General features: G+C 60.0%; 15 protein-coding genes across 15 annotated transcripts; 6 read left to right on the forward strand and 9 right to left on the reverse strand.

The window, feature by feature from the left end:
* Positions 1–162: 162 nt before the first annotated feature.
* Positions 163–3,195, forward strand: MRET_4359 (cohesin complex subunit SA-1/2; the record flags this gene model as incomplete). Its single annotated transcript, XM_027630986.1, has 1 exon — positions 163–3,195. The coding sequence occupies one exon, from the start codon at positions 163–165 to the stop codon at positions 3,193–3,195; it is 3,033 nt and encodes a 1,010-aa protein (XP_027486725.1).
* A 12-nt stretch (positions 3,196–3,207) lies between these two features.
* Positions 3,208–6,126, reverse strand: MRET_4360 (AHNAK nucleoprotein; the record flags this gene model as incomplete). The annotated part of the gene is made up of 1 exon (XM_027630987.1): positions 3,208–6,126. One exon carries the CDS (start codon positions 6,124–6,126, stop codon positions 3,208–3,210), a length of 2,919 nt encoding a protein of 972 aa, XP_027486730.1.
* A 596-nt stretch (positions 6,127–6,722) lies between these two features.
* On the forward strand, positions 6,723–8,429 carry MRET_4361 (uncharacterized protein; the record flags this gene model as incomplete). Its single annotated transcript, XM_027630988.1, has 1 exon — positions 6,723–8,429. One exon carries the CDS (start codon positions 6,723–6,725, stop codon positions 8,427–8,429), a length of 1,707 nt encoding a protein of 568 aa, XP_027486731.1.
* Positions 8,430–8,492: 63 nt separating this feature from the next.
* On the forward strand, positions 8,493–9,186 carry MRET_4362 (ubiquitin-conjugating enzyme E2 L3; the record flags this gene model as incomplete). The annotated part of the gene is made up of 8 exons (XM_027630989.1): positions 8,493–8,519; positions 8,550–8,589; positions 8,619–8,637; positions 8,671–8,707; positions 8,765–8,797; positions 8,824–8,977; positions 9,006–9,071; positions 9,104–9,186. 8 exons carry the CDS (start codon positions 8,493–8,495, stop codon positions 9,184–9,186), a joined length of 459 nt encoding a protein of 152 aa, XP_027486797.1.
* A 165-nt stretch (positions 9,187–9,351) lies between these two features.
* Positions 9,352–10,221, forward strand: MRET_4363 (uncharacterized protein; the record flags this gene model as incomplete). Its single annotated transcript, XM_027630990.1, has 1 exon — positions 9,352–10,221. The coding sequence occupies one exon, from the start codon at positions 9,352–9,354 to the stop codon at positions 10,219–10,221; it is 870 nt and encodes a 289-aa protein (XP_027486777.1).
* A 44-nt stretch (positions 10,222–10,265) lies between these two features.
* MRET_4364 (tRNA(His) guanylyltransferase) lies at positions 10,266–11,161 on the reverse strand (the record flags this gene model as incomplete). Its single annotated transcript, XM_027630991.1, has 3 exons — positions 10,266–10,875; positions 10,899–11,033; positions 11,058–11,161. The coding sequence occupies 3 exons, from the start codon at positions 11,159–11,161 to the stop codon at positions 10,266–10,268; spliced, it is 849 nt and encodes a 282-aa protein (XP_027486732.1).
* Positions 11,162–11,221: 60 nt separating this feature from the next.
* Positions 11,222–12,475, forward strand: MRET_4365 (peroxin-12; the record flags this gene model as incomplete). Its single annotated transcript, XM_027630992.1, has 1 exon — positions 11,222–12,475. The coding sequence occupies one exon, from the start codon at positions 11,222–11,224 to the stop codon at positions 12,473–12,475; it is 1,254 nt and encodes a 417-aa protein (XP_027486733.1).
* MRET_4366 (ubiquitin carboxyl-terminal hydrolase 5/13) lies at positions 12,472–14,667 on the reverse strand (the record flags this gene model as incomplete). Its single annotated transcript, XM_027630993.1, has 1 exon — positions 12,472–14,667. The coding sequence occupies one exon, from the start codon at positions 14,665–14,667 to the stop codon at positions 12,472–12,474; it is 2,196 nt and encodes a 731-aa protein (XP_027486778.1).
* Positions 14,668–14,701: 34 nt separating this feature from the next.
* On the reverse strand, positions 14,702–16,204 carry MRET_4367 (adenylyl cyclase-associated protein; the record flags this gene model as incomplete). Its single annotated transcript, XM_027630994.1, has 1 exon — positions 14,702–16,204. The coding sequence occupies one exon, from the start codon at positions 16,202–16,204 to the stop codon at positions 14,702–14,704; it is 1,503 nt and encodes a 500-aa protein (XP_027486798.1).
* A 31-nt stretch (positions 16,205–16,235) lies between these two features.
* MRET_4368 (kinetochore protein NDC80) lies at positions 16,236–18,086 on the reverse strand (the record flags this gene model as incomplete). The annotated part of the gene is made up of 1 exon (XM_027630995.1): positions 16,236–18,086. One exon carries the CDS (start codon positions 18,084–18,086, stop codon positions 16,236–16,238), a length of 1,851 nt encoding a protein of 616 aa, XP_027486779.1.
* Positions 18,087–18,193: 107 nt separating this feature from the next.
* On the reverse strand, positions 18,194–19,336 carry MRET_4369 (ribonucleoside-diphosphate reductase subunit M2; the record flags this gene model as incomplete). Its single annotated transcript, XM_027630996.1, has 1 exon — positions 18,194–19,336. The coding sequence occupies one exon, from the start codon at positions 19,334–19,336 to the stop codon at positions 18,194–18,196; it is 1,143 nt and encodes a 380-aa protein (XP_027486780.1).
* Positions 19,337–19,679: 343 nt separating this feature from the next.
* On the reverse strand, positions 19,680–21,302 carry MRET_4370 (YL1 nuclear protein; the record flags this gene model as incomplete). The annotated part of the gene is made up of 1 exon (XM_027630997.1): positions 19,680–21,302. One exon carries the CDS (start codon positions 21,300–21,302, stop codon positions 19,680–19,682), a length of 1,623 nt encoding a protein of 540 aa, XP_027486748.1.
* Positions 21,303–21,343: 41 nt separating this feature from the next.
* On the reverse strand, positions 21,344–22,894 carry MRET_4371 (diacylglycerol acyltransferase family; the record flags this gene model as incomplete). The annotated part of the gene is made up of 1 exon (XM_027630998.1): positions 21,344–22,894. One exon carries the CDS (start codon positions 22,892–22,894, stop codon positions 21,344–21,346), a length of 1,551 nt encoding a protein of 516 aa, XP_027486744.1.
* A 446-nt stretch (positions 22,895–23,340) lies between these two features.
* On the forward strand, positions 23,341–25,065 carry MRET_4372 (BRCT domain protein; the record flags this gene model as incomplete). Its single annotated transcript, XM_027630999.1, has 1 exon — positions 23,341–25,065. One exon carries the CDS (start codon positions 23,341–23,343, stop codon positions 25,063–25,065), a length of 1,725 nt encoding a protein of 574 aa, XP_027486811.1.
* On the reverse strand, positions 25,062–25,853 carry MRET_4373 (S-adenosylmethionine-dependent methyltransferase; the record flags this gene model as incomplete). Its single annotated transcript, XM_027631000.1, has 1 exon — positions 25,062–25,853. One exon carries the CDS (start codon positions 25,851–25,853, stop codon positions 25,062–25,064), a length of 792 nt encoding a protein of 263 aa, XP_027486810.1.
* Between the last annotated feature and the right edge of the window lie 21 nt (positions 25,854–25,874).

The raw sequence follows: 25,874 nt of genomic DNA on the forward strand, positions 1-25,874 counted from the left end.
CCGCCCGGCGCGCACTCATCGACCGGGGTCCGCGGCCACCGTCCGCGGCCGCGAATGGGCATCCACGAGGATCGTGGGGAGAAGAACACGCATCGGCCGAAGTCTCCACACCGCGTGTCACAGCGTCGTTCGCGACGCGTGGCCTTCAGCGATCACGGCCGTATGCCACCACGCCAACGAAAAAGGGCCGCGCCTACTCACACTTCGAAGCGGCGGAGAACGGACGACGTATCGGACGTCGACTCGGACTCGTCGCTGTCGTCTGTGCCCGACTCAGATGACGAGGGGCCAAGTTCGAGGGCCCCACGCGCGGTCGCCAGCGATGCCGACCTACTCGAGCAGGGCGACAACGAGCTTTTCCAAGCTGTGCTGGATGGCTCGATCGAAGAGGCCTCCGAAAACTGGATCGTGCTGTACCAAGGCGAACCGGCCGAGGCGCTCACGCAGCTTGTCACGTTTGTCATACGTCTGTGTGGATGCACAGCTACGCTATCTAGCGACGAGGTACGCGACTTGGAGCATAGGGACGCGTTGCAGGAGCGCATCCAGTCGCATGACGTACGTGCACCATATCCGATCGTGTCGCGCACGAAACCATGGAGCGGCGTGCGAAAATCAGCGGCACGACTCATCGCGAAACTGTGGGCAGACGCGTCCGAGGCCGAGGTGCTGGCGGACGACGACTTGTTGGACACGTGGCAGTCATGGCTCGTAGGGCTGTCTGTCTCGTCCATCCGTGCTTTTCGTCATACGGCCAGCGTCGTGGCCCTGTGGACGATCGGAGCGTTGTCCGCCCAGCTTGAGCAGGTGCGTGAGAGCTACGATGTGGCTGTCAAGCAGCGCGACGCCGAGGCGCGTCGTACGAGCAGCAGCTCGATCTCGAATCGCACGCGACTTGCACACACCGCCCACAAGATGGAGCAGCTCGACACGCAGCGCGATACGTTCGATGCGCACCTCGACGACCTCGTGACACAGGTATTTGGCCCGCGCTCGCGCGACTTTGATGCGGCCATCCGCCTCGACTGCATGGAGCAGCTCGGCCAGTGGCTGATTGTGTACCCGACGCAGTACATGCAGACGTTCTACTACAAGCACTTGGGTGCAGCGCTGTCCGATCCCGATGCATCTGTGCGTGCGTGTGCGCTGCGGGGCGTCCACGGCGTGCTTCGTGCCGCGCATGCCGCACAGCTCGCCCCATTTGTCGAGGAGCACAAAGCGCGCATGATGGACATGGCGCTGTATGACACAGATATGCATGTCCGTGGCACGGCCTTTGCTGTGCTTGCCTCGGCCAACGAACATGATATGCTGGAGCACGACGACCGTAGTGCGCTGGCCGTCCACATATATGACCGGGAGCCACGTATCCGGCACGCGGCTGCTGCGTTCCTGCTTCGTTTGCTAGAGCCGCCGGATGATGTCGAACGAATCCGAGCACTCGTCGCGCGACTGTCCGAGTACGACGCACAGCTCCCCGCGGAGCCCGACACCACGGCATCGCTCGCGGTGCTTGAGCCGGGCCTGGGTCGGATCAGCATCGCCTTGGAGGCGTTGTGGGACCAGGATGAGTCGCTGCATGCATTCAAGCCATATGTCCAGGTGCTTATGCGCGACGACATGTCGCTCTCATCCGAGGAGGAGAGTGCCGCCGTCGAGATGCTCGCTGCAGCGACCCGTCTCGTGTCGGGCGATGAGGAGGGCCATGCGTGGGACGATGCGAGTCTGTGCCTCGTCGAAGCGCTGCCCCTGCTCCTGGCGAAGTACTCGGCAGATGCACCGCGTTTAGCTGATCTCCTAGCCGTGGTCCCTCACATGCGTCTGGAAGTGTACCACGAAACACGAAACATGGAGGCGTTCGAGTCGCTATGGGACGATGTGTGTGCGCATTTTATGCGGCACGTCCATCCCGTGCTCCTGCAGCGTGCCGCGCGGGCAATCCAGCTCCTTGCAACAGCGCCCATGGCCGCGCATACGACTACATCGCGACTCGCGACGCTGAAGGAGTCGGTGCTGAGTCTGCTCCAAGACACGCTATACCAGCGCCAAGTCGACACGACCGTGTTTTCCGAGGACGACGTGCATAATCTGCAGGCGAGTCTGGCGCGTTTGTACACGCTTCTGAAGGCGATGGACGCCAGTGCACTGCTGGATGATGACGAGCCGCTTTGGCAGCACATGCTTGCTCTTGCCATGCGTGGACGCTTACAGTACGACCAGGAGAAGACGTTTGTGCACTACGCATTGTCGTCATTGGCGTTGTACCTATTGTGGCGCACGAAACGCGCTATCGACGATGATACTGAGCTCGTTTCACGCCGTGACGAGGTCTTGCAGATGATCCACATGTTCCTCGAGCGCGGGTCACACGTCCAGGCGACGGTACTGCATGTGGCTCTGATTCTCCACACCCTCTTTTTCACCGTGCGAGACGATCTACGGATCTTGTGCCCTGAGGAGATACAAACACGATGCGCCACACAATTTTCCACGGAGCTGCAGACGCTTGTGCCTTTGTACCGCGCACAAGGCAAAAGCATCGCCCTGCTCGACACGGACATGCACATTTCCATGCTCGCGTCAGCCTATGTCGCAGCGTTGCGTGTGGGAGCTCTGGGCGTACAGCACGCCGCAGCAATACTGACGTACTATGGGCACTTTCACTCAGACTTCGATCGCATGTGCCACGAGGCTGTTGAGGTCATGCGGGACGATGCAATGCATTCGGACCGTGCATGGGCCGTATGTGAGACGATCTTGGAGGCATTGAAGGGCAGCATGCAGCTATACTTTCAGTACAAGGACACTGAGCCGCGGCTCGTGAGTCTGGCGCGCCAATTGGCGAATGCGACCATGATTCGCGGCCCCGGATTTTCCGTCGTGCGTGCGATCGATGCCAATGCCATGGTAACGCTACATGTCGCGACTGTCCAGCAATTTGTGCAGTACGTGCGCGATGGTGGGCACGAAGGCCACGAAGCGAAGCTATTCAAGGCCCTGGTACATCTTGTCGGCACACTGCATCCTTCCGACGCCCTCAAGATCCACGCCACGATGCAGCAGCGTCTCGCAGCTGCCCATGTGGAGCCAGAGCAGGGCAACAAGGCTTGGGACCCGTACTTTGCATACGAAAAGCGACTGCTGAATGTCGCCGCCAAGGACGCTCACCTGCTACATACGGCACAACCATCATAGCATGCATACCCTCTATAAATTGTGAATGGAAAACGTCGGTCGTAAGAGGGTCAGAATGCTCTGCTCCACACGCGTCAGATTCGACTCGTCGTCGTCCTTCAGCTTGGTGTCTGTCGACTCTTTCGGCTGGCCAGGGTGGGCGCTCCGGCGACGGAACTCGATGCGCGCAGCATTGTTACCACTTGCGATGCGGTCCATGATGTCAGGTAGCTCGTCGTCGTCATAGTACACGATCTGCACCGGTAGGCCCTGGTCATTCAGCTCAATCACTGGTTCTGCCTCTCCATTGACAGGGGGCTCGGGTTCCTGCACGGGTTCAGGTAGCGGAGTTACAAGATGGTCGTCTTCGTCATGAGGGTGATTCTCATGGTCGCCTACACTGCTGAGTGTTACCTCATCTTCATTGAGGCGGCTGGCAAGCTTTTCTGACGTCGATGGACCCAACAGCGTCTCCAATGGATGGTCCTCGAGCTTGGCAGAGCGAGCCTGCATAAACAGCGCACGTTTATCAAGGTTCGTGCTGAACCTTGGCGCTGCCTTGGACTGAGACAGCATGAAGGACGATTCGGGAAGCCGTGACACAACACTGACGTCACTTGTGCGCTTATTGTTGACCGATGTATCCACCTCACTGAGTAGGCTCGAGCGGTCATTGAGGCCGGCGACAACCTGCCAGATCGGGTTGCTAGTACTTCCAATCCGCGTACTGCGTATTCTGGACTTGGCATCAGGGAATCCATAGCCCGTAACCGGTCGCTGACCCATGTACACTTCGTTCTTAAAGTTGTCCGAGTTCGCTTTTTGACGACTCTCGTCACCGGTATCATCGTTGTCATGCACGTCTGTAGCGTACATGTCGTAAACACTCTCGGTATGCGACTTGGATGGCGTAGTCCTGGGCAACGCATGCTCCTCCGGCACAGGTGGTACGGGCGGTGGTGCCGCATCGAAGAACTGCCCAGGCATGGAAAAGTCCATCTCAGTAGAGTCTTCAGCAGCGGATGGAAACGTTATGACGTCGCTGTTGCCAGGATTGCGCAGGTATGTCGATACAGTCGACATGCGTGACGTACTGCTGGGCGGTGCCGCTGTCTGGGCTGGGACCACCTTCGAAGATAAGCTCATGTGCCCAAACTCAGATGCCACAGAGTCGTCTTCCGGTCCTTCAGCCGTGAACATGGCGCTGTGAACCGAATCGCGCGTATGGGACGACGGCGTGTGGATCATATTCGGAGCCAGCGAGCCGGTGGGCGTCGCAAGCACAGATATTTTGCTCGCAGGTCGCGCCTTGACGTCTGACGTGCCACGAGACGCAAACATAGGTGGAGTCTTGGGCGAGGTCTCAGGCATGGAAAGTGGACTGACATTTTGGGGCTTACTTTTGATGTCAGGGAGAGGCTTCGTGCGCGAGTCAATGTCAGGGAAAGACGTAACGATCGGGGCAGTGACGCGGGGTGGCGATGCGGTGTGGATGCGAGGAGAAGCCATGGGCGCTAAGCTCAGAGACGGCGATGTGGATGTCTCCGTAGAAGGGGCCAAAGGCGATGCGGGACTGGAAGTGGAAGTTTTGGCAGTAGATACTGCCGGCACTGGCGCAGAAGACTTCGTGGTATGACCGAGATAGTCTGTTGCACAAATCGGTGGCGCCAAAGCCGTATAGGCCGGTATCGCCGATGATGATGCGGGAATGCTTGGCCCAGGTAGCTGCGACCGCGCGCCTATAGCCTCATCAGGAGTGCGCGCAGCGGTTTCTGGTGCCGTCAAAGCGTTGTAGCGCGAGTTTTGTGACGTATGACCCGGCAACAATGGACTACTGCCACCAGCGGCCGCATTACGGCCCAGATACAGACCTTCGTCGTATCGATTGTGCTCGTGCGATGGCGAGCGTAGATAGCCGGGGATACGTAGATACGCAGGATCATTTAGCTGGCTTGCGGAGAGCGACTCGCTGCGGTCAGGGGCGGCCTGGGTGCTGGAAGAAAGAGAGCGTAAGCGGTTGGGTACCGTGTTCTCGTACGGCACGTGGTTTGATGGCAGATTGCCGAGATCAATGGCATTGTCGAGATTCTGCGTCGTAGTCACAAGGTAGGGATTCGAGATTGAACGCTTTAGTGTCTTTTTTGACTTGCGCCGCGATATGGTCTTGGTCCATCGCAGTCCTGACTTGGAGTCTACTCGAGTCAGCACCTTGTTGGGCTTCAGGGCCTCGGTCAGCATCATCGTTCGCTGCACGGCATCGTTCTGCGATGCACCTGACTCGTTCGGAGAGCTTAAGAAGTGCGATGCATCACTGTCTGTCCGGAGAGGATAAACATCGGAAAATGCAGGCACACCCCTGGGTCCTGGGCGATCCATATTTGCTGGCGGGCCAGTGGGGAATCGAGCAGGGGGCGCATGCATGGCCTTACTCGCGCCGGGTGGCAGTGTTTCTGACTTGGATAGCTCATTAACAATCGTGAAGTAGGCATCCTCAAGTACTTGGGTCATGCGGTTGATCGTATCCGATTGGACCATGTACATCGATGGCGTGCGCGATGTGTGATCAAGTTGTAATGGCTCGCCCATTTGAGGCAGATTGATGTAGTTCAAGCTACTTCGTAGAACCGTCTTGACAATTTGCTCAACGCCTCGCCGTAAATTTGCCTGGAACGTCTTGAGATCCCAAGTAGACTGACATGCATCTAACGCTCCGAATCCGTCCGTGCCGCCCTGGCCATAGATGGTATCGTACCCTGCACGCACATGATTCAAATGCTGCTGTAGTCGCTGAACCACAGCCAATTCTTCACCAACAGTGAGAAACTGTTTGCTGCCGGGTGTGGCAGATGCACGTTGCAGGTGCAAAACATTCTGGATTGTAGTCACTGGAATCTGTTGACCATCAGGTGCAAGCAGCAAAGCTGCAAGACCACGATAGAGGCTAAACAACATAAGCACACTCCCAAGAGATCCACTGCCAAAGTCGGTGTCAGGACAGGGTCACCACTAATTCACAACAGTAATAGCGAGAAATAGAGCAAGTCGTCGCCCAACACTGCCCGTGATCAGAAATAAAATGGGCACTTGTCAAAGCTCGCACATCCCACATCTTGGTCACGCACGTGACTAGTCGATATGGGGACTTTCACAGTTGAATGCGAAAGAAATAATTTAAAACTAGTAGAAAAATTGATTAGTTAATATATTTAAATCTATAATAATATTGTCTTGAAATTCTGAATTTATAATTAATTTCAATGATTATATTAAAACTTATTTGGTTAATACAAATTAATGAGTACATGTAACTAATATTTGAATTAAAACTGCATACGTACGCATGGATTTATATTAAACTTGGAAAAATAAATTAAATATTTTCAAATGAATAATTTATTCTTTGTAGACTTTTAAATGTTAAATTTCGAAACAAATGCAGCTCAATATTCGTAATTATATTACGCAAAATATTTTTTCTCCCCTTTTTGTTACATGTGATTTCGATACACCTGGTTGTTCTCGCGTGCGACTCGCGTTGTCACCATTCGATGACCGCTCATGCGGACGAGTTCCTAGTAGTGTTGAAACTAATCCAGAGACTGTTGCACGATACACATCGAGATGGATGGGTGCTCCATTCGACTGACTTGCACAGGCCCCGTATTGATACCCTTGTCCTTTTCATCAAACGTCTATGTCGCCATTGTTGGATGATCAGTGGTGGTCCCCGAAGCACCGATTCGCTTACGGGTCGTTGTATTCACCTGGCAGTGGGTCAGATTCTGTTGCCAGAATTTTCGCATGACACAAAAGATACCGAGTCGCTTTTCTATGACTTTGTTTGTCAAATCCCTGCGTATTATTCCTTGCTGGTACTACCTGGTATTGCATTTCGATTTGTCGCAGAGAAAAGCGCCCGTCTCGATTTGCTTTGTCGCAGCTCATTCTATCCAGATGTGCTAAACTTTTTAGTACAAAGTCAAGCCTACTGTGAGGCTGAGTCGGTTCTGACTCAATGGGTTGCTTATGCATTCCAATCCGAGGGTCCATGGGACATGGAACAATATCGCATTCCCGTGCATCGACTCGATCCATCTGTTCAGCAGTGGATGCAAGGACAAATGGTCAAGTTTTTAGATAACCACCCGCGTGGTGTCTTTTGCTGGCTCCATCCTGATGTCCAAGGCTTATTTTCAGATGACGTTAACAGCCCCCGTGACCTATCCACAGACATTGTAAAGGGTACCCGTCACATTATGTGCGGTGTTCTTCGCCCTCTTGAGGATATATCGACGGACACAATTCAACAAGTGCCAGTACCTTATCTTTATGATACGTTGTCAAGGGAACTGGCCACGCGTGTCGGGGCCTGTTGGCACCAAAGTAAGTCGCATACTTCTTTTGCTGAAAGGCAAAAGCTTGATACCTACATTCTCGAAATGACGCAATGTGTGAGTGATTTTGCACTTCATGGACATGAGCAGCTAGTGGTGGTCGCTATAGAACTGGCTATTCTTGCGATCATCCGCATTGGAACGTACCATGGCACAATTTCTACGATGCAGCTTCTTCAGGATCCAGAGTGTCGTTACTGTAAACAGATGTCTGGGCACAACAAACATAAAGAGCTGCTGGAATTGATACGTCAACTTTACAATGCGCAACAGGATGTGGCACTGCAGTCTATTATTGACTCGCCAGATAGCTCACCGCTGAAGGCGCTGAGTAACGAAGGACTGGATTTGGGGCATACATTCATGCTAATTGCCAAGGAAATGCAGTGGCACAATATGGCGCTACCAGAGGCTCAAGCCCTTGCTGTATGTTCTCAGTGGATGACCGCGTCTGATATGCCGTGCTCGGACGAATTCTTTAGGAGGTTGTCAATGTACCAGGCCGATGCGGAAAACCGCGCATTGCTCACCAGTAGCCAAGCGGGGGCATATATTTACGACGACATTGTGGATGCATGGGTATCTCCTGAAAGTAGCAGACCCACGATGCACAGGTCTATACGTGAAAAAGAAAATATCGCGCCGCTTAAGCGCCGACGAAGGCACACCGACATTTTGCCGAGATGCGCTGACTTCGCACAGGAGGAGGACGACGAGATCGACTTTCTTGGTCATGCTGACGAGATCAACTCATCGCGTGTACGTAGAAAGGTCCAGCGTCTTGACGTAGCGCGCGAAGCAAGCCGCTCTCAGATGCTGGGCCACCGTTCTCGCCGTGCGTCACTTCTTCCCTACTTGTAACATATACCCAAAATAATAGACTATCTCCACATCCAGGCCTTGTGTGCCTTTTTGCCAACGACCATGTCTGGATCGCGACGATTGACCAAGGTATGCGGGAGTCGAAGATCTCATATATAGGAGCTGAAAGAACTCAAGGATACACCGTTGCCAGGTCTTCGTACGTGTACCTGAAAGCTTACGAGACAGTTCTGTTAGAGGCTCATGAGTACGTTGTGGATATGTTGGCTCATACACCCAGGGGTCATTTGTATACGTGGGATGCTGTATTACTAGGTGTACGTGCCTGAGATGCTAATGAGAGCCTGTATGTGCGCATGTGGCTCATAATTCAGGCAGGCACGCCGTATGAGGGTGGACATTTCCCAGTGCGTACCTGAAGCATTAACAGCAGGTGAGATTCGAGTTCCCCGTCGACTACCCATTTAAGGGACCTAACGTGCACTTTCAGTGCCGCATGTACCATCCCAACGTTGATGAGATGGGCGCAATGTGTATCAGTCTGATCAAGTCGGATGCATGGAAACCATCTACCAAGGTCTCGGCGAGTACGTATACGTGATGTTCACACCACAGTTCTTCAAACGATTCTACAGCTACTAGAAGAGCCTAACCCAGAGGATGCGCTTTCAGCGGGCATTGGTGCGTATGGGTGCGCCGTACTAACGACTCAGCTGATCAGTATCAAAGGGACCCTGTTGCCTTTCGCCAAACGGCGGCAGAATACACGAGGAAATACGCCCCACGTACGCCATAGCGCCCTGTGGAAGGGGCTACACGCTCGATAGGCGTAATGATTATGTCATACCGCGTACCTCACGTGTATCAACAATCTGTGCCCATGGGCCACTCGGCGAACGGCGGTGGCTCTGGCCCTGCTACGACTGTGCTCCACGATCATTGTGCTTGACAGATCTGCCTAATGTCAGCGTCGTATGCTATATACACGTCGCCGAATCACCCACTGGTGGCTTACCATCTTCCTACGCTGATTGTCACGCCATTTGGCCAGCCGCAACATATTTTGTATTCGTACGTGCACACGAACTACAACAATGAGTCGTACCTGCTTACGCCGTCGATGATGGGTGAGCTATGTGTGGCCAAGGCCATTCCTCCACCAGGCTCGCGCCGTCTCGGCGGTCCGCCCGCGCCTCCCACGACCGAGCGCAATGTGTATTGCGAGGCGTCGCGCAACTTGAGATGGACCATCATCAACACGGGTATCAACGCGCCTGTATACAAATTGACGTTGCCGAACCCGGACATGCCTGGGCATGATCAGCCCCTATTCCAGATTTCGAAGCCGAATCCAAATGATACGTGGTGGACCATGTTCTACTTCACATATGGGGGTCATCAGCTTCCGCCCAAACGGATTGAATTTGGGCGCATCCAGAAAAATGCGACGGCTTCGAGCGGTGGTGGGTCAGGCACACGTGTCACGATTACTGGTCGTACGCCGGAGCAGCAGGCTGTGTGGCATACCCTTGGTGAGGGTAACGAAGACATGGTTGAGTGGATCGTGATTTTTGCTGCGCTCAATCTCATTGATGAAGAAATCGTACGCGCCGCTGCGCGAGCGACGCTATCTGACAAGCCGCTGCAGGCATCGACGCCTGCGTCGCAGCACACGCCAAGACCAGCCACAGCGCAGCCCCGCGCAGCGGTGGCCCAGACACAGGGCGCCACTTTTATGGCTAGCGGTACCAGGACTCATCCCGTGCCGGGCTCAGCGGCGGCCAAGGGACGTAAAGGCGGCAGGGGTCTCTTTGGCCTGAAAAAGGCATGATCCGTGCCCTGTACTTTAGTTCTATGGATTCCAAAATACCGGGGTCATGGTTTTGTGGTGAGTACAGCATGACCCAATCCCACACCACACAATCGCTCTGGGTGCTCGTAGAAGCAAGTAGATGTCACTCCCTCTATCCCAGGTGACGCTGTGTCCGGTGGCGCATGCCAAAATGCGTCGCCGATGATGTCGACATGCAGGGTGCACAGCTTGGTCCGTGGCTTGGTCCGGCGTGGATCCGGCACAGGCGCCCAGACGAGTGTGGTTCCCTTGCGGAAAAATGCGGGGAGTTTATCGTAATTGATGCCAAATTGCTGGAAGAGCATCTCGTGCTTTTCGGACGACACGGTGCCCTTGAGGAGGTCGTGCGCTTCACGTTCGGTTTTTTGGCCCTGGAGAACTAGGGCCCAGAAGATGGTGTTGTACAGGTTGTTGATGTGGGTGTCAGCCTGGCGCCACGCAAAGTAGTCGCGGATCTCCTGGGTGCCGGGATACACGACGAGTCGTCCGTCAAACGACGGCGGTTCGCCGAGGGGCGCAGACATGTACTGGCTCCAGTGAAATACGTAGGCAGACGTAAAGAGCGAGACGATGTGCGTCACGAGTTTGCTCTGCCGCCGATTGTAGAGCGTCGAGTACTTGTCGATCAGGAAACTGCGTCAGAACGAGCAACATACCTGTACTCATCGCTCTCGCCAAACGCTAGCGTTATGTGTCCTTTGAAGGCGTGCATGACCTGCCGCGCCGCCTCATTCATGAGCTCGAGTGCCTGGGCATCATTGGGCTTCGAGAACGCGTGTCGCTGTGAAAATCTTGCGTCAGTGCATCCAGCCTACCTGTGGAAGCCCGTGCCGTCGATGCGCACGAGCATGTACGTGTGCGGCACCACGACATCCGAGAGCTCAAAGTCGCGCACGTACGCAAAGCGGCTGCCTGCCATGGACGTGGAGACAAGGCACTCCACTTGGCGTGGCGCTCTCACCGCCGGTCTGGGCCCACGATGGATGTGTTGGCGAATATTGACCCGACCTCGTCGAATAGCACGACGGCCGATCCGTTTCGTCCGTCGTTCTTTGAGCTGATCGCGCAGGAGCAGCTGTCGGACTTGCTCAAGCCGGCGATTCGGTACGTCCTCACTGTCCTAGCGCAGCGCCATCCACGGTATTTGCTCCGCATTGTGCACCGATTTGACGAGCTGTACATGGTGCTTATGCTCGCTGTAGAGCGGCACTACTTGCGTACATGGAACGCATCGTTCACAGAGCACTTTTATGGCTTGCGTCGGCGACGCCGTCCAGCTGTATCGACGCAGCGCCTCGACGCGAGTGTGCCGCCGAACAAGCTGCAAGCAGCGCGGCAGCTGCGCGACCGCGACGTGAACTGGTCGGTCTTTTTCCTCGTGGGTCTGCCGTACCTCGAGGCCAAGGTCACAGACTACTGGGAGCGCATGGGCGGCGGTGCGGTCGTCGATGGAGACGACTTGTGGGGAGACGACGACGACGACGACGAGCCTCATCCAGCTCGGCGAGAAACGCTCGAGGAGCGCCGTCGTCGACAGTGGATCTCTCTTGTGCGCCGCGGGTATCCGTATGCCCAAGTGGCCTTCCAGCTGTGGATGCTCGCCTACCACATCCGCTACCTGTTTGGACGCACGCCGTACTGGCGCCCATGGCTCGCGGCGATGCGTGTCGACGTGCGCCGGGCGATGGGCAACGAGGCGCCGTTGCGTGTCGGCGCCTCAGCGCAGCGCCTGCCCCCCTTCACGCGGTATCCATGTCTGTTCGCGTACCTCGTTGCGTGCAAAGGCACAGCGCGTGTGCTGGACGCGCTCAAGTACGCACTGCCCGCCGCCATCTTTGTCTTTAAATTTCTCGAGTGGTGGTACAGCCCACAGAACCGCCGGCGCCGTGGCGACAGTGATGGCGACGCGATCAAGCGTATTGGCGCGCCGGCCATCTTGCCGCCGAGCCCCCAGGGCGTCGTGTATGCGCCGCTGCCGACGTACCGCGCGCCGCCTGTGCTCTTCCGGCACGAGGGCGCCGAGGTGGCGCAGGACGCGTCAGCGCCCGTGCTGCTCCACTATAGCTGCCCGCTGTGTGGCGCGGCGCCGATGCACAATGCGAGTGTCTTGGCGTCGGGCTATGCGTGTTGCTATGCATGTGCGACAGACTATGTCGACAAGTGGCACAGGTGTCCTGTGACGCATATGCCTTTGCCGGGTGGCGTGGAGCAGATCCGGCGGGTGCTCGTCTAGGGTGTACGTCGGAAAAAGTACAGGTACGCCATGTCGCTCAGGGCGGACACGCTGGACGACGTGCCATGCATCGGCGCGTGCACGACCTTGTCGTCGTTGTAAAACACCCATCCTGTGTCGTCACGCACATGCGCGACATAGTGGCCGCTGTGCACGGATGGCCCGCGGTGCGTGACGAAGCTCATGAGCTGGTACGTCGTGGGCGAGCGCGTGCCGAGGCGCTGCGTCGGTGTGGGCTCGGCGGTGTCGTCGTCGCCGGGGTCGTCTGGGTTGTCAAACAGCCATGCGACGGCCGCTTCGACGTCGCCGTGCAGCCGGAGGGCCTTGCGGGACTGTGCGTGAGAAAAGCCCATGTCTTGGAGCGCTTGGAGTGGTGTCGCGCCCTCATCGACGCTGGCGCCATGCTCGAGGAGCCAATGAGCGCTGGCCTCCAAGTCGCCCCCGGTGGCGTGCCACGCCTGCTGCACTTGCGCGTCGGCGAACCCGAGACTCGATAGCGTGGCCATAGCCTCAGGATCGACGGCGACGTGGCCTTCGTCAGGCAGCGCCTCTTCGTCGTCGCGCTGGCCGTGTCCGAGGTACGTGCTCATGTCCAGCGACTCGGTGAGCGGCACTTGGAAGCGCACGGGCATTTTTTGGGGCACCCAGTTCACGAGCTGGAAGCGCTGGGCTTGGACGACGAGCACGTCCGGCAGCGTCGCAAAGCGCGTCTGCTTCGTCGCTGTGACGGAGCGCGCGCACGATGGGCATGTATACTGGATTGTGTCGGGCGCGACGAGGGCGTCGAAGCTCTCGCGGAGCGACACGTCCTCGTAGTGGCCGTCCGTGCCGCGCACCGGCACAGGGAGTCCTACGCCGACGTCGACGGCCTCTTCCGTGTACCGCACGCGGCGGCATGCCGTGCACTGCAAGCGGTGCTCGAGGACGTACCCAAACACGCGCGTCGGATCGCCCTCGGGATGCGACTCGCGCCGCAGGACCGTGACGAGGTGCTGCAGAAACTCCTCGGCGTCCTGCTGCCGCATACTCGCAAACTCGGGATGCCCACGTCCGAGGCATGCCTTGAGCATCGCGGGGCGGATGCCGCGCGGCGCGTCGCCTTCCGCGTACCGCCCTGAGCCGAGTCCATCCGTGAGCTTGCGCAGCTGGCACTCGAGGTCCCACGGCGACGCACAGGCGCCCGCATCGTGGCCGTACCGCTCACGGAACGCCGGGATCGACCAGACGGCCTGGATGATGGAGGCGAGGTAGCAGCTGTTGCCGAGGTTCTGGATGCCCGTGTGGCCTGGGCCATACGCGGGGCGCATGGCATGGCCTTCGTCGTCGACCATGCGAAAATCGAACTGGATGTTCTGCTCGAGCTGCAGCTCCGTGCTGCTCTTTTCCGTCTTGCTCAGCGTGGCGACAGGCACGCCCAGCGCGCGCAAGTGCACGTCAAGCGCTGGATCGATGCGTGCGTCGTTGCATGCGTAGCAGTACACGTCGCCACTGCCCTCGGGCGTGATGGTGCCTTGCTTCACGCTGCAGGGATGCCCTGTCTGTTCATAGTGTGCGAGTGCGTGACTGTGCCCGGCGACGCCGCCAAACTGCGCGCGGCCACAGCCGAGGTGCCCGCATTGCAGGCACATCCACAAGTTCGACGTGAGCTCGCAGCGCGCACACGACGCATCGCCGCCGAGCGACGGCGCCGCCACCGCGTCCTGCTCCAAAGCCTGAGTGTGCGCACACGGCACGATGTCCTCTTCCCATGCATGCACCTCGGCCTTGTGGGCGTGGGACGTCGCATGCACGATCGCCGTAGCGACGGCCTGGATGGGCGCAGGCACGTCGCGGAGCTCGCGGCCGTGCTTCGTGTCGCATGCCATGCACACGATGCGCCGCTCATAGTCGTACCGCTCGTCGTCCGGCACATCGACGACGGCTAGGCGCGTGATCGGCGCAGCGGGCTTGGGCGTGCGCCGCAGCCAGAGCGCCAGTGCATGCCCCGTCTGCTCGCAGTGCCGGCCCGCATGCGCTTGGGCAAGGCACCCGGCGAGGAAGCAGTGCATGCACACAGCGACGCCGGTGGGCGTGTCCTGTGAGTCAAAGCACCACATGCACTCGTCCTTGCACACATCCTGCGAGGCCGAAGGAGGCTGCAGCGACGCGCTGGCTACGTGGCCACACACGTCGTCGCTCGCTCGGCGCTTCATGGCGCGTCGTGGTAAGCAGTGGAGGCAAGTCTATTTAGCCTGCATGGTGGACGACCTCGCTGTGCGCCACGGTCCGTGGGCCGGAGCGAGTGAGCGTGTGTTTGAGCTGCTCGGGCAGCGCGATTTCCTCGAGCACGCCCGGCTCGCCACTGGCGGCGGGCACGCTGACGTTGAGCGCACTGCTCTTGGCCGTGATCACGTCCGTCTGGAGGCCCTGCTCGGACAGGTACACTTGGCCACTGTCGCAGCTGTCGATCAGCACGGTCGGTGTGTAGCCCATGACCTGTGCGGCGAAGGAGTGGCAGTGCGTCACTTCGAGTGACGACACGAGCGAGTCGATCACGACGCTCGTCTTGGTGCAGGAGAGCATCGACACGGCATTGACCTTGCCGCGGATGTGAATCACGCAGTGGTCGCAGTCAAAGATGTGGACCGTGTGGCCAATGTCCGTGCCATCCACGACGATGTGCGCGTCGTGCGCAAAGTGCTCGACGGCCCACTTGTTGCCGTCGAGGGCCTTGTGGGGCGCATGGCGCTTCGACGCCACAGGTGCCGCCGTCGAGGCGGACGCGGCGGGCGCAGCCGGCGCCGCCTGTGGCGCACGCAAGGCTGGGTTCTTGTGCGTCATCTCGCTCCTGTCGACCTTGCGCAGCGACCGCGTGATGCCCTCGCCCTGATTGATGTCTTGGAACACGGCGTCCATGCCGCCCACGCTCGGCGGCACAGGCGCGGGCGCAGCAGGCGCGGGCGGCGCAGGTGGCGCAGGTGGCGCAGGTGGCGCAGGTGGCGCAGGTGGCGCAGGTGGCGCGGGTGGCGGTGCCGGCGGTGCCGAGGCGGACGAGGCCGAGGCTTTGCGGTACACACTTAGATCCTGACCATGCGCCTGCCACGCCAGACCCGTGCGGTGGTGCGCCATGACATACGTGCGCATGGCGTCGAGCACCGCGATGAACGAGCGCGCCCAGGCTACGTGGGCCTCGTCGGAGCCTTTGTACTCCTTGATGATGCGATTCGCATAGAACTGCGCGCTGTCCTTCATATCGCCGATGTACGGCCCGGGCGTCGGCTCGACGGCGACCCAGGCGAGGGCCGGCACGCCCTCACTGACGGTAGAAAAGTGGGAAAAGAGGGCCGTGTCGCCGCGGTGCGCATCGCGAAAGTCGACGACGCTCTTGACAGCAGCTTGGAGCGGCTCGAAGAACGCGGGCAGGGCGTCCTGCTCCGGCTTGCGGCACACGGTCGCCGCCTCGATCACATGCTGTACCTCGTCCATCGCACGTCGCACCAGCTCGGCATGCTCGCGCACGAGGGGGCCGATCGCCGCACTCGCGTCCTCGTACGCACGGACGGCGGGCCCCACGTCGGCGGCCCACGCCTCCAGCGCCGGCGACGACGCAGCCGGCGCCACCGGCTCCGCCTCGGACTTCTCGCTCTTCTCCGGCTCACCCGTCTGCGCAATCACAATATCCTCGAGGCGCGAAGCGGCCGCCTCGAGGCGCTGAATGAGCGTCGTCAGATTCCCAATGCCAGACGACATGGTGGAAGTGGAGAACCTATGTCCTATGTGGCTAGGCCCGCATGACCCCGTGCACCGCCGAGGTGACGGCATCGAGGCCCTTGCCGACGCGCACCTTGAGATCGAGGAGGGTGTGCAGCGCGCGGCAGATCTCCTCGTGCATCGCAGCGCGCTCGTCGGCCGTCGACTCGAGCGCCTCTTGCAGCTGCAGCTGCAGGGCCTTGACCCGCGTGTCGGCCTGCTGCAGGGCCATCGAGCTCGCATGCTCCATGCTGTTGACGAGATGCTCCTGCCGCATGTACTCGGCGCCTGACTCGTCCTCTTCCGCACTCGAAATGCGCCCCATCTCGTCAATCTGCTCGCGCAGCGACTCGTGGCGCATCTCCAGGCTCCGTGTGCTGCGCCGCGTGCGTTCCAGACGCTCAAGAAGCTCGTCGACGGCCTCCTGGAGGGCCACACGCTCGTCCGAGAGCCGCCGGAACGAGTCGACCTCCGCAGCGCGCATCGTCTCGATCTTGGCTCGCACCGCCTCCATCGTCACACCCGGCGCCAGCATCGTCGTCGGGTGCGCCGGCACAAGCTCCAGCTCCGACAGCTCCACGCCGTTCGGCAGCGACAGAGGCAGCAGGTGGATGCGCTGCTGCCCAGTGTGAAAGACCTGGAGCCGCTTCTCCACATCCGCTTGGCGCTTGCTCAGCGCCATTTCCAGGCTCCAGCACTGCTCCATCGCCTCGCGGTTCTGGACACGGAGCTCCTCCAGCTGCCGCGCAAGCCACTCGCGCTCCGATACGAGCCGCTCAAACTCCTCCGACGACACGTCCTGCGTGTCGACAAGCTTCTGGCGGCGCTCACGTTCCTGCTGCTTGTCCCGCAGCTCGGACGAATACTCGTCCCATGCAGCGTGCAGCCGCTGGATCGTGCGTCGGCTCTTGTCCAGCTTCGGCACGAGCACCTCGTGGTGGTACTTGACAAACTTGGCGAGATCGCCTTGCAGCACTTGGTTCTCGTGCTCTTCGCGCTCCAGCGGCGACGGCTTGTCGGTCAGCGCTCGCAACTCAGCCTCCATCTCGTCCTTCTCCGCCTCGAGGGCCTGGACGGACGCCGCGAGCGCCTCGTTCTTGTGCTCAAAGCTGCGCGCCAGATCCGCGAGCTCATCAGGGTACGTGTCATAATTCTCCCAAAACTTTTCGTAGCACTTCCACAAGTACGGGAAAAACAGCGCATGCAGCTCATTTTCATCGTCCCGCCCCATCGGACCACTGCGCGAGGGCCCCACAGCCACGCCAAGGTGCACAATCCAGTCCAGTAGCGCAAGGCACGCCGGCCAGTTCTGCTGGCTGCCCGCCGCAGTGAGCTTCGTCTTCGTCAGGTCGTCCACAAACGGGTACCGAATCTCCTTCATAAGCAGCATCACTTCCTCCTCAAACTTTTTGCCATCCGCCCCCATCTGGTAGTCAGGGTCCACGCACACCTGGTAAATATGCTTGAACATGTGGACGAACGCCGACTGCGTCGGCTCATGCACAAATTTGGAGGACCACCCCGCCATCGTAAAGCCCGTCTCCTCCAGGAACTGCGTCAGGTTCGCCTCCATCGCCGAGCGCGCATTCTTGCTGCGCAGTCGACTATCCTTCAGCACCGGCATCGACAGCGGCGGCACAGCACCCGGCGCCAGCGATACGCGGCCCATCCCGACCGAACGCCGCTGCCCTGGCGCCAAACTCATCCGCGACCGCACGTCACCCCCACCCAGCGCCACGCTCGAGCGGCGCAGCGCCAGAGACGGCCGGCTGCCACGAACACTCCCAGCAGGCGGCGGCGGCATAGATCCCTTCGACGTGCGCGGCGGCACCGCACCCTTGTTGGTGTCAATCGACGCCAGCGTCATGCGCCGCTGCGACATGACAGTGCGGAAAACAGCCACGCGCCAGCAGCGGACGCGTATCCACACATGGGTCACGTGAACAGAAAGGAGCATGCGTCGTCATTACAGGGGATATACTACGGGGCTTAAAAGTCTTCCGAGAGGCTGAACGTGTGGTTGCTCTGGGCATTCGCGCAGTCGTCGTCGTGCGCCACACCGGCCTTGGCATAGTCGCCCACGCGGCGCTCGAAAAAGTTCGACTTGCCTTGCAGCGAAATATTCTCCATAAAGTCAAAGGGGTTCGTCGAGTGGTAGTGCTTCGGGCAGCCCAGCGCCACCAGCAGGCGGTCCGCCACAAATTCAATGTACTGGCACATCAGGCGCGCATTCATACCAATGAGCGAGACGGGCAGGGCATCCGACAAAAAGTCCTGCTCAATGGCCACAGCCTCCGTGATAATGCGGTTCACCGTGTCGGGGTGCGAGCGCTTCTTCAGGTGGCTGAACAGCAGACACGCAAAGTCGGTGTGCAGACCCTCGTCACGCGAAATAAGCTCGTTCGAGAACGACAGACCGGGCATGAGACCACGCTTCTTGAGCCAGAAGATCGAGGCGAACGAGCCCGAGAAGAAGATGCCCTCTACGGCCGCAAAAGCCACAAGGCGCTCCGAGAACGAGGCACGCTTGTCCGAGATCCAGCGAAGCGCCCACTCGGCCTTCTTCTTCACAACAGGAATCGTCTCAATGGCGTTGAACAGGAAGGCGCGCTGCTCGGGCTCGCGGATGTACGTGTCAATCAGGAGCGAATACGTCTCCGAGTGGATGTTCTCAATCATGATCTGGAAACCGTAAAAGCAGCGAGCCTCGGTCGCCTGGACCTCGGTGCTGAAGCGCTCCACGAGATTCTCGTTCACAATACCATCCGACGCAGCGAAAAAGGCCAGCACATGGCTCACAAAGTGACGCTCACCGTCCGTCATGCGGTTGTCCCAGTCATTCAGGTCGTTCGACAGGTCAATCTCCTCGGCGGTCCAGAACGACGCCTCGGCCTTCTTGTACATCTGCCAGATCTCGTGGTAGCGAATCGGGAAGAGCACAAAACGGCCAGGGTCTTCCTTCAAAAGAGGCTCCTCTTCTTCCGGCAGGTCCACTTCACCAACAAACTTGCCGTACAGGTCATCGCTGGGCGACTCGGTCTGCGCCTCGTCCTCCTCCTTGACGAGGTGCTTCGGCGCCTGCTTCGCCTTGGTGGGCGAGCTCATATCAATCTTGGCAAGGCCTGCGGCCATCTGTTTGGAAGGCGTAGCAGATACGGTGGACATGCCCAAATGGAAAGGGGGTGGGACAGAGAGCGCCAGAAAAAAAAAGGCCGCGCTTTATGTGGCGAAACTCGGCGAGCGCGTCCGTGGCGTTCATTTGATCTGGCGACCGCGCTCCCCGTTCGCCACGCACCGCGACAAAAAAAGAAATTCCACATTTGCACCTGCTAGGGTTTTTGTAGCCAACCGATTTTCTAGCTCGTATGCGCGTCTCTGACGCGCTTTGAATGCGCGTTCCTTGTCGTGATCAAACGCATCGGCCGTGTCAATGCGTGCAATCGCATCGATGGAGGGTCGTCGTGCATAGATAGAATCAACGTTCTACGCCTGGACTACGTAAAAACACGCCACCTGCGCCACCGTCGTCGTGGGCCGCGGCCAACATACCGGCAGACAACGCCACAGAGCGGTGCACTGAGCCCGTCCACACGTACTCACCACGCAGCACGCGCTCGATCGTGGCGTATGCTTCGGTCGTAGCATAAGGTATACCCGTGCGCGGGTCGCGATAACGAGCAGGTAGGCCTGTAATGACACACGTACTTTGCCGTGGACGGTACGGCCGGTTGCGTGATGGGACAAACGGCAGCCGGTCCCATGCACAGTGGTCGCCGAGCAGGTATCGAAACTCGTCGACCCACGTCGCCCCAGGCTCCAGGCCATGGAGTGAGAGAATCGTGCGAGCCGTCTTTTCCGTCGAAGAAGGGGTATCAGGGTCCGTAGAAGCGGCCGGTTCCATCGGCGCATGCGATGGGGCTAGGGGAGGGTGGGTCTCTTGAGCTGACTCGTTCGGCTCGCTGCATGCTAGACTCGGCGGCTGAACGGCCTCGCAAGACTCGATAGGAGCCTCGGTGTGAGGTTCGGCGGCCTCGTTCGGCGTTTCGCGAGATTCACTCAGGGTCTCGCTGCGAGGCTCGGCAACCTCGATCGGCGCTTCGCGAGATTCACTCAGGGCCTCGCTGTGACGTTCGGTGGCCTCGTTCGGCGCTTCGCGTGACTCGATAGGAGCCTCGCTGTGACGTTCGGTGGCCTCGTTCGGCGCTTCGCTGTGAGGCTCGGCAACTTCGTTGGGCGCCTCGCGAGATTCGTTCGGCGCTTCGGTACGAGGTTCGGCGGCCCCGCTATCAGGTTCAGGGCCCGCTTCCTCAGTTGGTAGAGGTGTCGTTCTCTCGGGTATCTCCCTCGCGGCCTGTGCCTCAGTCCTTTGGGGGAATGCATTCTCGCGTTCCTCCGACGGTGGCTCCTTTTTCGCCTTGGCATCTCGCACCTCGATAGAGTTGAATATATTCTGATCCAGACCCACGCTAATCCAGCGCACAAAGGGCCCTGACATGTGCTTCTTGCCTGCCTGGCGCTGCCGCGCCTTCCGTTCCTCTTCCTGCTCGAGGTAATGCAATAGGCTCTGAGTATTTTCCTCCTCCATCTCGAGCGCTTCACGAATCAAGGCATCCTGCGTCAAGTGCTTGACCCGCTTCGCAGGGCGAGCCCTAACGCTCGCACGACGTGCTTCGGCCTCTTGAAGCTTGGTCTGCGTAGCCATCTTGTTTTCCACCGTCGAGCGACGTGAGCTGCTTCGAACGCCACCAGGCGGCACGACCGATGGCATGGTCCGTGGCGCGCGTGGGCGCGCAGGAGCAGGAGCCGAAGGGCCTTTAGGCTGCGCAAGCGTGCGCACAACAGGCTTAGCTGCTTTGCGCTGCCGCTTCTCTTCGCGAGCGATGGATTCTTCCGCCTCGACATCCTCGTCGCTCTCTTCCTCGGTGCTATTCCCGTCAAAGTCAGAATCAACGATATCAGGCTCTTCCTCGCGCGCCTCGAACTCGACGTCGTTCTCTGCCTCGAGAAACATGTCATCCGCCTCAAACTCGCCGCGAGCCAGCAGCTCCTGCATGCGATTGCCGGCGTTGGAACGCCGTGCCCGTTCTTGGACGAGCATGGTGGAAAGTGGAGGTGAATCAAGAGGCACTATGAGGGATATTACATGGCATGAGGCATAGGCGCCTTGCTACTGCCGCCCGCGTATGTATAATCAGTGACGTACGACTGGATGAGATCCGCGGCAAACTTGGTGCCGCCAGCCTGCTGCGTCTTGAGCTTCCACGACAGTGCCGTGTGGCGGAACGTGTGGTCTTTGTCCTCGACGAGCTGCAGGAGCTGAGAGCAAATGTCCTCCGGCACAAAGTCGGGTGAGTACTCGGACCACAAGCCGACGCCCGAGTGCCTGATGCACAGGCCAATGTCGTGCGTATCGACCCACTGCGATATACAGAATTGTGGGATGCCGTACGCCAGGCACTCGTTCAGCGAGTTGCCACCGCCGTGGTGCATCATGACGGCCAGCGCTGGGTGCTCCATCACCGCCGTCATGGATGGGATCCACGACAAGCGGCGCACGTACGGCGGCAGCGCTGCCTCGTCCTCGGACGGAATATTCTGCACGTGCTTGGGCCGCTGCGCAATCTTCCACAAAAACGCCACGTTGGGATTCTGCTCGTGGATCATGTGGAGCGCTTGCACCATATGGGCGTAGTCCTGCGGCTGGTAGTAGTAGATGGTGCCCATGTTGATGCACACGACACGCCGGCCCTCCGCGTGCATCTTGTCCATCCATGCGATGACCTCGTCATCGGCTGGCTGCTGCGCGTCGGGCTGTGCCTGGGGCGGGAAGCAGGGGCCGACAAAGAACACGGAGCGGTCGTACGCGGACGGGGCGTAGATGTCGAGCCCTGCGACGTTGAACGTGATCGTCGCGATCTGCTGCGGCAGAACGCCAGGCGACGGCGGCATGATCGCGTCGTCCATGAGACTCGGCGCTGTGAGGCGCAAAACGTCTTTTCGGAACTGACGACGGCGAATGGACCATGGGTCGTACAGCGCAAAGTACAGCCACCGGAACACGTACGACGTGTTGCGGTGGACGACCGAGAGACCACCCGCTTCTGATCGTCCGCCGCTCATCGCGAGGGGCTGCTTGAATGGGTTCACGCGATTCGCGAGACCCATCGCCGAGCCCGGGGCTGTCTCGATAAAGGGGCGCTTCGTGAGCCGGACGCCGTCCACGGCGAACGGGCTAAAGTTGTCGACGATGATCATGTCAGGATCGAGGGCGTCCACGGCATCGCGCACGAGGTGCACGATGCGCAGGTACTCGTCCGTCGAGTCGGGCACGAGCTCCGTGTACAGCTTCGTCCAGCCCATGACGTCGCCCGGCTTCCGGCAGCAGTGCTCGTGGAAGCGCTCCGGGTACTCCTCGACAAAGTTGAGGTAGGTGAGCACAGGGCTCTCGCCCAGCGAGTGCAGCAGAAGCGGGTGCGTCTTGAGCACGGCACCCGTCGCAGATCCCGCCTCTGTTTGCACGGGGAACGACCCCAGCCGCTGGATAGCCTGCACTCGCGATAGGACCTTGGCTGCCGAGACCAGAATGCACTGGCAGCCGCGCTGTGCCAGCTCGAGCATGATCGGCATCAGCGGCGCCGTCTGGCCATTGTCAGCATTCGAGACAAAGAGGTAGCGCCTTGCCCACGACATGATGACGCAAAGCAGCCCAAGGCCCCAGGTTGCGAAAAAAGGTGGTCGTTGTACACGGGCCCAACGAGCGCTTTGTCAGCAATCCGAGGGTCGCGACGCCGACGCGTGTGGGGCGGCTCAGCCGGACTAGGGCATCGTCGTGGCGAGACGAGGAAGCCAGGGGCGCGGTCGTGCACACCTGGCTGGCACGACAACTCGACACGCTTGTGCGGTGTAGGGGCGTGCATGCGCGCATCTCGTTCATGACCCTTGGCGTATCGGCCCACGCCTCCGCTCATCCGACCATAGATCCGCCAGCCACGTAGAGAACGAGGTACGTCGGCCCACGGCTCGTGCGCCGCGTGTCATGCCTCCTACGGCCAACGACGCACATACGACAGCGGCGTCGCGGCGCTGGTGGCGAGAAAAACGCCTGCTCCACCTGGCAGGAGGCTTGGGTTCGTGCCATGCAGAGCACGAACCGGTGGCACAAGAGCCATCGGTCCATCAAGATTCCGCATGTCAAGCTACGACCTGCACCGCCATCGAAGCGCACGCACGATCCAGACGCTGAGGACGACGCGCATTTCCGAAAGACGCGCGTGACGACGACAGCGCGCGCACATACGCATGCCGACTTTGTGGCGCACGCGCCACTCCAGCACGTCGTCTTGAGCTTTACCGGCATACCCGACAAGCACGACCTGATCCAAGTCGCAGAGCGGCTCGGCGCGCGTGTGTGCGGTGACCTCACTGTCGACGTGACGCACCTCATTGCCCTCTCCGCCGGCTCGGACAAGTACCGCGCTGCCGTGCAGTTCCACATGTGCGTCGTGCGCCCGGAATGGCTGTACCTCGTACGTGAGGCATGGCTGGCGGGCGACGACACAGTCGATGTCGCGCAATTGGCCGAGCAGTGCCGTCTGCTGCCTTTTGAGGGACTCGTGCTCGGCCTGACGGGCTTTGATGCTCACGAGCGCGATCGACTCGCGGCGCGCATCGACGCCCTCGGCGGACATGTCGCACCCCGCATCGTATGGGATGGATCGATTACGCATCTCGTGTGCGCACCGCCCTCAGAGGACCGCCACCGCAAGGGCCTCGATCGCGTGCTCATGTATCGCGCCCTGCTCAGCGAGTGCCCCGACGCACCGCATGTCCAGCACGCCGCACGCATCCATCTCGTGCATCATGTATGGGTCGACGACTGCGAGCGCGCGCGCGTCCTGCTGCCAGAATCAGCCTACGACGCTACAAGAGACGTGGACAGCGCCGACGCGCGTGCTCAGCGCGTGGCTTCGCTCCAGCCACGCGTCTTGGACCGCACACACAGCGACGCAGCACCGCCACCCGCGCCGCCTACGCCACCTGCTCCTGCCGCGCCTCGCCGGCGCACGTCCCTCTTGTCGTGGTCGCGCTCGGCCAGCTTCGACGCCCCGAGCCGCGATCAGGGCCTATGGGCTACGCACACGTTTCACATCGATATGCACGACGCAGCACGGACGCGACGCGTCATCCATGTGGTGCGCAGTGCGGGCGGCCACGTCGTACCCAGCACCGACGAAGCCGATTACGCGATTGGTCCCTATGTCCCCCCGGCACCGGGCCGGGCCCGGTGCTACGCCACACACCATTGGATCGAGCGGTGCCTGTACGACGAGGCCCTTGTCGACGTGCATGCCCACCCGGCGTACCGTCCACCGACACGGCCGCTGCCGATCCCCGAAGCGAAGGACTGGTGCATCACACTCACCGGCATGGACCGACATGCCCCCACATACCACCATACCTGCGCCGTCATTGAGGCCATCGGCGCACGCGTAAGTGCCTCGCTTGCGCGGCACACTACGACGCACCTTTTGTGTGCGCCAGGCGCGCACACCAGCCTCAAGGCCCAAAAGGCCACCGAATGGCAGATTCCTCTCGTCGACCTGGCGTTCCTCGAGGCCCTCGTGCATCCTGCGGCAGCCTCGCCGTCACGTCGTCGAGCACGCCCGACGCACCGCGCGGTCCTTGGGCACGATGCGCGTCCCTCGATCACCGAGGAGGCGCCGGTGGCCAGCGAGCCGGACAGGATCGAGGCGCCTGCGCAGCCCATGGTCCTGTACGACGACCCCGTCGCCCGTCGTGAGCAGTCCAAGCTCATGGCCCTCGTGCATGGCGAGCCTAGCCACCGCACACGAAAGAGCTAGCGCCATCGGAGACACGCGACGACGACCCACTTGCTCCGCTCCTCGATGTCACCCATGTCATCCGACGCCGTGTACGCCCGCTCGTCGCCCAGCACGCTGCGTTCATACATGCCGCCGAACTTGGCCGTCGCGTCCGGCACGAGGCCCGCTTCGCGCGCCGCCTCAAAAAACCGCGCCGTCGCCGGTCGGCCCGTGTGAAAGCCGGCTACAATCACAGCGCGCGCCTCGGATGTGTGCGCAAGCAGCGCACAGATGGAGTGCAGTAGGTGAGCGTGCTGCGAAGATACCCATAGCACATCGGCCGCCATCACCATGTCAAACGGACCGCCTGCCTGGGCCTCCTGCGTCACGTCGCCCCATGCCAGGCCACGCACTTCCAGCGACAACGCTGCATACGCGTCGCATGTGTCATGCACGTTGCGCTGCAGCGCCGCGAGAATGTCGGGATCTGGGTAGTCCGTCACGACGCAGTGCCGCGCGCCCATGACGGCCGCCACGAGCGACGGCAGACCGGTCCCTGCACCAAGTTCCACGACGCGCTTGGCTCGCACATCCATCTCGCGCGCCGTGATCATCTTGGCAAGATGCACGCCTGCATCCCACTGGTGGTGCGCGAATAGACGCGTGTTCTCCGAGCTGAGCTCAGGGATGCGGTACACGATGCGCCGCTCCCCGTGCCGAGACGGCGCAAGCGCCTCGTCGGCAAACACGCTGCGCGTGCCAGGATCGCCACGTGCTGGTTGGTGATGCGCAAAGACGGTGAACAGCGCGTCCTCAAAATAGTCCATCGATGAGAAGAATGGGCCCAA

Source organism: Malassezia restricta, chromosome IX (genome assembly GCF_003290485.1).
Source record: "Malassezia restricta chromosome IX, complete sequence".
NCBI classification, from domain to species: Eukaryota; Fungi; Basidiomycota; class Malasseziomycetes; order Malasseziales; family Malasseziaceae; genus Malassezia; species Malassezia restricta.